Genomic DNA, 13,406 nt, shown 5'->3' with positions numbered 1-13,406 from the left:
TAAGCTACCTGACCAAAACCCTATGCAAGTAACTTGGGGAAATGCAGTTAGTTTTGTTAAGAAATGGATTTCTTCTAGGAAGCATAGGTAGATTGCATAGATCATCTCTGATGTAATCCTAGTTCTAAACTTCAATTATTAAATTGCCGCACACCCTAAAGTACTTTAGTTCATTATTATTTTCTAATATGAGTTTTGGTATCACATTTGGAAGGAATATGTAGCCTTAATCAAATGAAACGCCAAGTGACCAACAGTCAACAAATATTTATTGATCACCTATTATACATTAGGCATCATTCATTTGAGGTGCTGGACTACTACCATATTAGCTGCTAACACAAAACCATGGAATAATCAATTAAGTTACAAAACTGCTTCCTCTTCATCACAGTGTCAAAGGTTGATACTTTCTCATAACTGTCATCAATTTTCCATAATTTTACCATAACTGACACCCAAAGACAGGGTACAAAACATTAAAGTTTAAAGGATGCATGTAATTTAAATGTTCTATTTAAAAGTGAGTAACTATGTTTTTAATTTCCTAAAGTCTAATTGGTTTCACTTTATAAAAGTCTGAGGATTAAGTAATAAAATATCCAACATGAATCTGTTGCTTTATTTTCAGCTCAATAGAAACCTTTCTTAATATTCACTTCTTTTTCAAAATATTTTTGGGGCACTCAAGTTAACGAAGTCATTTATATTATATATGTTTTACATTATGCAAGAAAACTAGAAAGTTTTTAGTAAGGAATTATATCAAATTAGGCATGTGTTTATAAATAATATTGCTGCTATTAGTCTATAAAAGTGTTCTGAAGGTCTGTGGTGTTAAATTGTTAAAAGGAACAGATATTATCTGGCTTATTTCAAAATCTTAAAATATTTTTAAACAGTTCTATTTTCTAAAATAAAAGGTTAGACTCTCAGATATATTAATAATTGGGAATTAAGAGGTAAGTAGACTTAAACATTATAGAAATAATCCTTTTATGCTTTATTACTATTGATATCAGATATGGGTAAGATAAAAACTTTAATTGATTTCGAGGGAAGAAAATAGAGTTTATAAAGATCCAAAGTGTCTCTAGGATATGTAATTTTAAGGTTTTTGTTTTTATTTTGTTGATCTAAGTATTCTCAGAAACACCTCAAAATTTAGCTAAATATTTGTTTGTTTTTAGGAATTCTCAGAAAATGAAGTGGTTGGATCTTATTTCTCTGTGAAGTCTTTCTTTTGGAGGGTAATGTCTACAACCTTTATAATAATATTCTTGATTTTTGATTCTGAATAATAATTTTGAAAGTTAAATGTGAATTAAAAAATTCACTTTTCAAAATAGGCTCTCAGAGAAATGTATTCATTTACCTTCTTTATTAGCTTTCATTCTAAGTCATTTAGGTGACACTCATTTCTTCATTTGTAAAAACTAAAAACTTCATGTATTTAGTATTTTGCTTTGGTGTCTATTCCTTTTGGGACCAAGTTTATTCCAAATTCTTAACAGCTGAAGGCCCACGGCCCTTCCAGGAATATCATGGTGTTGTCTAGAGGATCCATTAAAATTTCCTTTTTCCCTTCATGTAAAATCAGCTCCATCTACCTGAGAAGGATTTTCTACTACACTGATCTTATACTACAAATATACTAGATAATCAGTGTTCTTTGAAAAAAAATCTTATGAATTAGAAAACAGCAACTCTACTTTAGATTTCTATAAAGAAAAAAGTGAAAATTCCACAGAGAATTTGTGTTAAATGTCATTGCAATTTAATATTATTTACTCTTTCATGACTTAAACATAATAAGCTCTGTTATCTTTTTTTTCTCTGCTATAGTTCTTCATTATATACAGCATGATTTATTACTAATGTACTTAATACTTTGCCATCAAGAGTTTCTCTCTTTCTTTGAAAATTCACACTTGGTACATGATTCCCTAGCAATAGATATTGCAATGAAAATGTAGGACTTTGCCATTTTCTTTTCTTGACTCTTAAACTGCTCATGACTGAAAACTATACTTCTCCTTTAGAATTTTAAGATTCATTGCAGTGTCTCTTAAACAGACCGACAACTACTAGATTAAATCATGCATTGACTTGAACAAGGAGCAAATATAAACCCCATCTCTTTATCCTCTATACCTGCCAGGCACATTTTTTTTTTCAGCAGCCTTTTATTGTTAGTTTATTTTAATTATCATAGCTTCTTCTTTTAGTCTACTGATGGCTGCCTTCACTGATTTTATTCTGTATCTTTGCTAAAATAATAATAATTTCTTTTATATGGTCATGCATTATCCATGTACACACAGAGTGACTGCTTCTGAATTGTTCCATTACTTTAAATGGTAAATGGCTTTTTGCAAAAATTTTGTCTTATTATCTTAAGACCTACAAATATGGTGAATTCATATGATACATTCCTTTGTCAAGAAAGCAGAATTCAGGGGTGTTGAGTTTGTTCTGTATGTTGCAAATGTGCAGACTGATCATTATGAATGAAGACTTGTCACCAGGACCAACTCCTTAAGTAATACTTTTTAGGATTTCCCTTTCAGATGAGTCTTTCAACATCTTCTGTACACTTTGCTACTTCCAAATTAGTCTTCCACTTATCAGTACTTTCATTTGGTTGTATTTATCCTTAAGTATTCTTTATTAAACTTTCCCAATCACTTCAACTGTCTTATTTTCAAATAACAAATATGCAAACTTGAAAGATAGCTTTTTTTTTTGTATCTGAGGTACATTGGTCTAATGTCTTTTTTTTCTGAGCATATGTTTAGTGACAAACAAATTGAGTCATAAAGGCAGAACCTTTAGTGTTCATTTATTTTATTAACAAGGAAACTAAGGCCCAGAGAATCAATTGCCCTGAAGTACCTAAATGGTGTGAGCAGGACCAATATTTTTCTCTCTCTGAATGCCATAGAAATAAATGTTTTGGTGATGTCTTAAAGCAGCAGAGTTCCTTTTTGGATTGATGATGAATAGAGATGTGATGTATAAATAGAGCTGCCCCTTAGTTTGTCTTTATTGACACCCTTTCAAATTTTTCTTGCATTATGTGACCCTCCTCCTCCATGGCTCTTTAAGTCACTGATGGATGGCTGGCTGTGATGTTGCTATGTTTGAGGTCCCATTTTACCAAAACGGTGACCAAGTCTGCTTTGAATGAGTATGATCTTTCATATTCATCAAAGGTCACTCCAGTAACTGACCTCATTGCTCTTTGCCCAAGTAATATTTGTATTCTGATGAACTTTTAGAGATGCTTATGAGAGGTTTCCCATAGACATTTTCAGATAGCAGAAAACCTAAATAGCTCAGGTAAAACCTTACATGAAGAGTGTATATGTGCTTTGTGAGTTAAACAAGTTGTGAATTGAAAGAAAATTTTATCTGCTTTTTTTATAAGGACCAATACATATGTCCAGGAGATAGCAATTAAGTTACACTGAGTAGAACCGAATCCTGGTGAGAACTTAGTGGTTGTCAGTGCTACTTTCTTAATTTTCTTGAGAACAAAATAATAGAAAGAAAAGACTGAAGTGATACAGGGATATTTTAATTTTCTAAAAACATAACATTTATAATTCATCAAAATATCTTAGGATACAAAACATTAAGCAATAGGTATGGCAATTACCATGTTACTTATGAAAGTAATAAAAATTATTTGAAGCCAGTGGGATTGCATATCAGAATTTCACTAAAGCCTTTTAACTTTCCATTAAAAGATGGTAAGTTAGTATAGTTCTTTCAAATATTTAGTACATTTAAGTTTCTTCCTAGTTATCTCCATTAACTAGACATTTAGATTCTGACAGAGTTAATTAAATAAAGCATCTTATGAGAACATTGTGGTGAATTAAAGAAAAATTTTAGTATTGTTTAAATGAAGAAGGCTGGGCTATGCCAATTTACCCCTACAAAAAATGGACAAATAGATCATAATATGAAATAGGCAAACAGTAGTACATAGACTGTAGGGGAATTTGGAGTTATGTCAGAGCACCTCCTTATGGTAGAATCAAACAAAAGTGTGGTTGAAGGAAAACCCTGCAGACCAAGGAGAAGCCTCAGAAAAATATATTTGTAACTTTTAATTGAAAGTCTCAAAAAAAAGTCTCTGTAAATCAACCCCAGAACCCATTGTTTCTTTACCACATTATTGGTAAAAACTTAAATTACTTTAGCAGACCAACAAGATTACAACATATATGATGATTTTTTTACTAATATATATTCTGAACAAATATAGTGAAAGCTCAAAAACTTTTTTTGACCACAATTAACTTTAGAGAAGGCAGTTAAAACATCTTAAGTGAATATATAGATACACCTTTCTCACACCGTAAGTTGTATCAAGAGGCAATAGAAACAGGAAAGAGTTTAAGGCTAAAAACCAGGAAAATTTCTCTAAAGATTATAGTGCCAGTGAATCATCTTCTAAGAAAAAAGGGATCAAAGCTTTATTATTAGATGATACACTTTAGACTAGGCTGCACAAAGCACTGAGAGGGTTTTCTGTAAAGGCAATCGTGCTTTGAGAGGGTGGATGGCTGAAGAACAAATCTACTTGGACTTCATCATCCAGGTGCAATTCACTGGAATAAACTCAGCAGGAAAAGAAAAAGATAGAACATGCCTGTGCCTGGGATTGAGCTAATAATTGCTCCATGCTCCAGGCTTTGCCACACAAAACAGTCATTCTAGGCTGTCATTATCTCTTCTTTGTAGTGTCTCATGAATCATTTGATTAAATAAAAGCATGTGCACCTCTATTCTAAAAATAGAAGAAAGGGCTGACTCTACACACACCTATTGTAAAGAAACAAGCAATGTCTTTCTTTACAGCTTTATAGTGCCTAGGTCTCATTTGGAAGGATTAGATTGTACACAGGTAATAAAGTCCAAATAACAAAAGCCAGGGATTATTTGCACATATGACGAGATTGGTATGATTGAGTGTTCCTCTAGCCACGTGTTTAGTCTAAACATATTTTTTAAATTTTTGATCTGTTTTTTTTCAATCCAGATCTAGAATAATAGAACATCTCCTGTCATTAGTGATCCAATTTTTCAAGAAATGGAATTAATAAGCTTTATTGAGTAGAATTGTAATATAGAAATGTGCTCAATTTATATGCAAAATTCTCAATTTATATAACAAATTCACCATCTTATTAATAGATATTAGATTGTAATTTATTATATAACAAATTCTCAATTTATATAATAAATTCACCACCTTATTAATAGATATTAGACTGTAATTTCTTCTAGCGTACAGTTAATGCTCAAATGCTTTAATGAAAAATATATGCTAGTTATTACCACTTGTCAACTTTTAATTCCTCTAAGCCCCTGATTAGCCTTTCTCAATAATCAATACCCAAGAATATAGTTCATCTACTCTGGGCTGTGAAAGCACATTCAGAAAATCTTGGAATAAAATGGCTTGAAATCTATATAGCAAAGGCTTTTTTATTCTTTCTAAAAAAAATTTATCCAGTGCCTAGTATGGTCACAGAACTGAGCTGGGAGACTCAGGATGAAAATGCTTCAACAAATCCTGTACAAATTAACTTTTTTTTGTATTATGAACTTAGGCTCTGTCTAAAAAATTAGACACAGTGGGAAAAATTATCAGCTAGGTACCAGCAACCTCAGATTCAAATTTTAGCTTCCCAATCTCTAGCGTTAGGCTTTCAGCAGGGTATTTATCTTCTCTGTGCCTCAGTTTCTTTACCTTAAAAAAAAAAAGTTGTTTTGAAAAACACTGGAGTATGAAAACTCCAGCACATAATAGCTGTTTAGTAGATGTTTATTTCTTTCTGTTTGATCTAATCTATCTTTCACAGGGGCCTAATCTAATCCTATTGTTATTAAAACTGATGACTCACATCTCATCATACTGTTATTTGGAAATTTTGTCTAGCTGCTCTAGAAGTCATTTAATACAAACTCTTAGCTCCAACATGATAATTTCTTTCCAGTTTCTAGTTTAGCTGTATCTTAGTCTATTCCTTGCTGCTCTTGGTTGTATTAGTGAAAAGACCTTTGGGTTGCTTTTTATAGTAGCAAAGGCAACAAATACAAGTGTTATGGTAGCAAAATTTCTCTGTTACTTTAGAGATATCTCTTTAATCATTACAAAATATTCATATGTGGGATGCAGTTAACATGATCGTAGTAATTTTCTGTCCATGTAACATTTATTCTTCTAGAGCCTTATCACTTTTTTGACATGGGAAACAGTCACCAAAAATTTTTGAAGCAGAAGGCTTGGGAAAATAGGAAAATGAGTCTTTCCAAGATTTCTCTTTCTATGTTTCTTTTTTTTTTCCTGCTATATCTACCAACAAAAACCTGAAACCACTCAAGCAGGATTCATCACCATATAATCTCTGTCCTTTATTTTCTTGACCACTGCAGCATTATGCTCCTAAAGAAAACAATGGCTGGAAACTATATCGTTGCATTGGCATTTATCTTCATTGTTCAGGGAGACATTTTCTGACAGTGACTTAAGAAGCAAATACATATTTTCTTCAAACAATGTGTTTTGAAGAATATTGCTAAACTGGTTGAAATGAGGTGTTGATAGTGGGAGGGAATTTTCCCATACATATCTGATCGTTCATTTCCATCCAGACGTGCAGCAGGCCTGCTTTTCCTGTCCTGGGCTTCTGCAGAGCAGAGCTTCAGAGTGCTTATTTCCAAAATGCACAAGTAAGTTCAACCATTCAGTTTATTTTTTCTGAGCTTGCATGAGCTGTGAAACTCTCATGGCTGACTTACTGCTCTGAAAACCCATCCCCTAGCCTAACTTCTTTTATACATATGAAAAGGAATTGAAATCTTGAATTCCTTGTCAAGGAATAATATATATAAACTAATATTCTCTCTAAAATGCCAGCTCACTAATGCTAAAATCTTACTAAAGATAAATATCATTGACTAATTGCCTCAGACTTTGAAATTTACGTCGCTAAATATAAATTTTTTTGCATAAATTTATATTTTTATTGGTATCTTGATATTCTTTATTAAATTTGAACTTGGATGAATATTCCTTTTGAGAGAAGATCTCAAACTGGTGTGCATGAGAATCACATGGGACATGTGTTGGAAATACACACACAGCTCTGCTCCAGCAACTGGGTCACGCCCAGGAGGGTCTGGCGGGTGATGTCTACCAACTGTCCACTAAGACTTGAGAACTACTGCTTGAAAAGTTTAAAGATGACTTTTTCCTTTTGCAGACTTGGTTCTTTGCTCTGAAGCTAGGTTGATTTTCTTTATTATTCTTCCCTTCTTTCTATCTTTTTTTCTCCTCAAATAGAATTCTGTTTCAACAAAGACATATTTGAACCCATTACCTTAGTTAACTAAGTATCAGCTGTAATATGTTAATTTTAGTGAGGAAAATCTTGGATTTGTTTAACACTGCTTGCCCTTTAGGTGCTCAATAAGTAGTTTTTGGTTGACTGATCGATACTTCAATTATTATGTATTATTTAGACACATTCTATGAGAAAAAAATAACATTAACAAAGGAAAGAAATAATAAACAAACTTTGCACAATTTTTCAGTGGGTCCCTGCTTCTCTCTCTAAATGCTCCAAATATCCAGGCAAATATGCTTCCCTAATCAATAAATTTAGAGGCAGAACTAATGAAGAACTTTAATTAGCATATATTGTATCCACGCCAGAAAGTGAATAATGTTATAATTATAGTAGCTGATGATAGATATTAGAACATAGGAGAGGGCCAAAGTGCATTCACCTTAGAACTTTTAAAGCAAGGGTTCTCACACTTGAGCATGCATCAGAACCACCTTGAGTGAAGGCTGGTTAAACTGGAGTGCTGGGCCCTACCCCCAGAGTTTCGGATTTTGTTGGTCCGATATGGGGCTAAAGAATTTGAATTTCTAACGAGTTCCCAAGTGACAGTGATGCCATTGGTCTGTGGATAACCTTTGAGAATTTTGCTGTACAGAGGAAGGAAACTTTAAACAAAGAAGCAAGTGATTCAGAAGGTCCCGTGGAGGATATTAAAGCTAGTGGTTTTCAAAGCTATTTATTCTCATTTTTTTTTTTATTGTGTCACCACCTCTTCAATGAGCTCCCCAAAATTTTGATTTAAAACATAAGTAAAAGTAACAAATGACTATCTTAGGCAGGTTAAATCTTTGTTTATGGAATTTTTTTTTTTCTATGCAGGCCCCTCAATACACAGACACCCCTAACCACCACTACCCTCCAACACACAGAGACAGATTAGTGCTCTTAGTACACCTGGAGCCCTGGAGTAAAGTCTGGGAAGCCATATATAGGAATACACGCACAAGTCACATGGTTAGAAAATGCTAGAAAGATGCAAGTGGATGTTTATGTTAAACTCCTATCTTTTCTACTATGGTAGCCTAAGTTAATCCCTTCCCCTCTTTACCTTATAATTTATTTCGAGTTCCTATATTTCACACTCAGACTAAATATTTAACTGTTTCATGACTATACAGTTAATCAAATCAATGCTAAATTAATGGAGTTCCTTTTTTAGAAGAGTGCTGTTTTAACAAAAAGAAATATTGAGGAAGGAAAGTTTTAAAAAAATGATATCTGACTAGTATTTCTTTGAAGCTCCCCTTTTTACTTTAAACCTTTCATGTAGATAACTTTAATGCCCACATTCATTAGCCCTATTTTTATGTAGAAACTCTTTCTCCTCCTCCTCATTAGACTGAAGTCATTTTGGATATGTTCTTTTGGGTCATAGAAATGCATTTTGTAACAGCTAATGACAGTAGGTAAAGCCTCCATTAAGTTCATTTTATTTCTGTGAAATCATGAAGAATCCTATGGAAAGCATTTTTTGTCTTTCCCACCTGTAAGTCAAGTTCTTGTTCTCATGTGAAAAATGAGAAGAGGAGCAAGCAAATAAGAGTTTCAGACATGGTCCCATTCAAGAACCTAACAGCAGCTGACTGAAGACACTGTGTAACCTAGTTTGCACCTATTATTTGACTGAGTGCTGTATATGACTTCTGCTTCTAGAGTGCATAGAAAATGTCATTAAATATATCCATTAGCAAGCTGAAATATTGTAAGTATGAATACATGTGCTTATGTAACAGAAAAGTAGGTAGTGATTTCATGTATTAACCGTGGAGGAAAATCTAGCCTAGAATGTCATTTCAGATATAATCAGCTCACTTAACTGGAGAGTACCCTTTAGCAACATTATACGTAAATGATTACTTTTAAACCTAAGGGAGAGTCCCTGCCCTAAAGAACAATATTGGGAGAAGCCAGGAATAAAGGGTAGAAATTCTGGGTTCTAGTTACACACCTGCCATTTATTAGCCCAACTACTCTGAGCCTCAAATTCCTCATCAGTAAAATGGAAATTGCAGTCCTTGCCTTTCTAATTCATAGGGGTTTAGTGGAAACCAAATGATATAATATACACATACATACTTTTAAGTTCTAAAGCTCTGCATAAATGGGTAGTTATTAACTCTTTGGTCTTTGCTAATTATTTATTACCTGTCCTTCCAATTTTTTCTTTTTTTCTTTCTTTGCCACTCATATTTCTTAACAAAAATTTCATACTCAAAGTTTGAAACATAATTCTCTAGAGTCTGCTGTTAGAGGCAGTCTCAGCAGCAGCAGAAGTGATTAGATAGATAGATAGATAGATAGATAGATAGATAGATAGATAGAACTGCAATCTATTGCTGCATTATGTAATTATAAGTAGTATGAAATCTTAGAACTGAAAAAAATGAAAAAAAACTTTAAAGATTACTTGGTACAATGAATTCTAAACAATTATTTTAATCTAAGAAATCCTTGGTTCAAAGAAAACCCAATGTGGAAACCCAATGTGTAAAACAGATGGGAACAGCGGGGCTGTGGTTGAAGTGGGCCATGGAGTCCTGTGAAACTAATAGGTGCTCCATGAAACCTCTTTTGGACTTCAGAGCATGGCTGAACCTGCCCTTGGCCCTCAGAGAGGTGAGGAGTGTGTACACTTAAGTCCTGCATTAATATTAAAAAGGCAGAAACACCAAGCAATATTATTCAAAATTTGCTGATCACTGATCACCAAGGCAGGGAAATACGTGATGTAATGAAGAGAGATATTCATTGAAATCTTCAAATATTAAAAGTATTATCTTTTGAAGAATGTGGTTTTCATTTTCCTAATAAATGCACCCTGAAATGCATGAATTTTGATGATGACAGATAAAAATGGTTAGGACATTACTACGGTATGGAAAACAGGTAGGAAATCAAAGTGGGAAGGGGAGTTATAGCAAATAAGCTATAACTTTATAACGTTAATATATATGGAATGAGACCAAAAATAGAGCTAATCCATAATTTAGAAATGGAGTAAATTGATGTTGAGAGAAATGTTGAATTTTTTCATGAAATGACTGTAAGTGAAGAAAATGTGCTCGACAATCTGAAACAGCAATTTTTATAGTACTGCCTGGTTCTGAATCCAGATTGTAAGGTGTTTAACATTTTAGCTACTTTCTCTGGCTTGTTTTATGTGCTATTTAGTTCAAAAAGATTACATGGCCATTTTTAGTAGACTTGCTAATTTTTAAAATTTCTGATTTGATTCACTGACTTGAATATTGTGACTTAGAATTGACCATAATAAAAATTATTAAAGAAAATGTTTAAATACTAGAACGAAGAATCCAGAAACATACCTGTCATAATAAATCACATGTGTAATTTATAAAATTTGTGATGCAAGTTTCAAACATAAGCAAGACATTTCAGATGGACATATTGATTTTGTTTTCTGTTCTGTGGTATCTAAATAGTTCTTTAGTGAGCTGAAACTCAGTTATTTTTTAATAATACAGCAATAAAGATATTTTTGAATTGCCCGAATAGAACTTGCAACTCATCTTGCAACTAGAAACCACCTGTAATATTCATTTGTAACATGAAATTTTTTTTCAAAAATCTATAAGTAATTAAAAATTAAATAGCACAGTGTGGATGAGGGCTTTGATACTTATAATATTTATTCTAATTTTGACCCAGGCATATGCAAATGTTCTCTTATATTCTTGAGGAATCTACATCTTGTAATTTTAAGAGTTGAAAAATTAGACTTTATTTTGAGCACTCCTCTCTTTTACACAACAACCTTAAATTTATCATAAGATGATAATTTCATACCTATTAATAACTTTATGATTAATAAATGATAATCCATGTTATTTTTATTTTAAAATTGTAACTGCCTATTTTTTACTTTTGAAACATTATAACAGCGAAGAAAGGGCTATGCCAAATGAAGTCTTCTGGTTTAAAACATTAAGCTAACTCTCTTTTCCTTTGCCCAAAGTTTCAGACCCAAAGTTTACGTCTGTCAGACGTACACAGAAAATCACATCTTTGGCGCGGAATAGTCAGTATTACACTGATTGAAGGGCGAGACCTCAAGGCAATGGATTCAAATGGGTTGAGTGACCCCTATGTGAAGTTCCGGCTTGGGCATCAGAAGTACAAGAGCAAGGTGACCATACTTCTTTTGTGTTCCTGTCAGTATTTGGAAGACATCTGTTGGTTAATAGACATGATTTGGAAGAAAGAAATGCTAGATACTTTTTAAAATGCTCAACAGAACTTCTTTCTTTTAACTTTTTAAACAATGTTTATTGGGGTAACATTGGTTAATACAATTATATAATTTTCAGGTGTACGTTATAATTTGACATTTGTATATTCTATTGTGTGTTTACCACCCAACATCCAGTTTCCTTCAGCTACCTATATTTGATCCCCTTTACCCACGTCACCCTTCCCCTACCCCCCATATGTCACCACCTTTACCCTGTCTACCTCCCTCCCTCCTCCCCCACCTTCTACCCTCTAGTAACCACTAGTCTATAGTCCATGTCCCTGAGTATCTTCAACAGAACTTCTTTTGAACATTATGACAGCAAACAAGACCAACAATTGATATTGCGTCTCTTACTTTATGTGCTATATGACCTTTATTATGGGCAAGGCAGTATTCCAAGGTAGGAATACTGCTTAACTTCTCTATGTCTCAATTTCTTCATCTATAACATAGGAATAATAGTAGTACCTATCTTTCAAAAAAAAAAAAAAGTTTAGAACAAACCTAAACTGATTCCTGGCACATAAAAACGCTCATAGAGTGTTGGTTACTATTATTAGTACAACTAATACTAGTATCAGTACTACAAATAGCATTATTTTACATGCCATAAAAATCTGTATACACTACTCTAAACCATTTTCTTCAAACTGACTTGCACCAGTAGAAATTGCAAGTTGCTTTAATACTTATTTAGAAAACAAAGGGCCAAATTTCTGTTGCCACTACTAGCAGTGTGCCATGGGGCAAGTTACTTCACCTCTCCACGCCCCAATTTTCCCATCTGTAAAAATGAGAATTAAATTAATGCCTACCTAATAAAATTATTGAGAAGATTGAATGAATATGTTATGCATGCAAAGGGCTTGGAATACTGCCTTGCCCATAATAAATACTCGATAATGATAGTAGCAGAAGGAAGAACAGCAGCAGCAGTAGTAATAAGTATATTGTGCAATAACAATTATATTAGTAGTAATAACATTAAATAATCATTATCATATTATTGGTAGAAATAATGATAATTAGCAAATGTTATAGTAGTCAGTTATATTTGGGGCACATGTATTATCTGTTTTGTATCCCAATTCAGCCTCTATAATGGTCACCTTATACAGCTGGTATTCATAGACAGCTTGGGAAAGCTGATCATATCCACCTCGTATTAAAAACCACATTCTACTCTGATCGGAATGTCTTGGCCTTGACATCATTATTTTCATGAATTTTTGATAAACAGCCTGCCTAGGCTCCTTCTGGCCCAGAAAGTTTTCATCAATACCCAAAAATATCACAGAGTTGATTCATTAGCAGGTACTTAGAACTGTTAGCAGGCTGGTTGGTTAACTTATTGAGTGCCCACATGGAAGGGGAAAGCATCATTTCTGAACTGAAGGAAATCATGCAGGAAAGACAATCCTAAAAAAAGAAAACTGAAAAATTAGACTCTTTATAACCAAATAAGTAAGACAGACCACTCTCCAAAATATTGTAGGAGTTCATCCGAGCCTAATTATGAGACATTTGAATTATCATAGCATCCATCCAGTGCTATCTTTTTTTCTGCATGGGCTTAATAACATTTTAGACCAACTGCCAATTCCAAAAATAGATACCTATGACCACTTCTTTCTTGTCCTTTATCAATTAACATCATTTCCATGTTCTGGTAGCCTTAAAACATTACTTATTTTTATAGTTCTGCTCTTTAGGTATGAAATATG

At 33.2% G+C, this 13,406-nt stretch overlaps 1 protein-coding gene across 23 annotated transcripts in view; it reads left to right on the top strand.

The window, feature by feature from the left end:
• MCTP1 (multiple C2 and transmembrane domain containing 1) overlaps window positions 1-13,406 on the top strand; it is a 447,851-nt gene that overhangs the window by 244,249 nt on the left and 190,196 nt on the right. For 12 of the 23 annotated variants that reach the window (XM_039875100.1, XM_039875102.1, XM_039875103.1 and 9 more), the window contains 3 exons: window positions 1,191-1,250; window positions 6,673-6,750; window positions 11,404-11,574. In XM_039875100.1, coding sequence (XP_039731034.1) covers window positions 1,191-1,250; window positions 6,673-6,750; window positions 11,404-11,574 — 309 coding nt within the window. The remainder of the gene's footprint in view (window positions 1-1,190; window positions 1,251-6,672; window positions 6,751-11,403; window positions 11,575-13,406) is intronic. The other 11 variants (XM_039875111.1, XM_039875107.1, XM_039875105.1 and 8 more) reach the window with 3 other exon arrangements.

The sequence above is a fragment of the Pteropus medius genome, unplaced genomic scaffold, assembly GCF_902729225.1.
Source record: "Pteropus medius unplaced genomic scaffold, Ma_sr-lr_union100, whole genome shotgun sequence".
NCBI classification, from domain to species: Eukaryota; Metazoa; Chordata; class Mammalia; order Chiroptera; family Pteropodidae; genus Pteropus; species Pteropus medius.
Note: the sequence above shows the minus strand (reverse complement) of the source record. Positions and strands in the feature narration are given on the sequence as shown.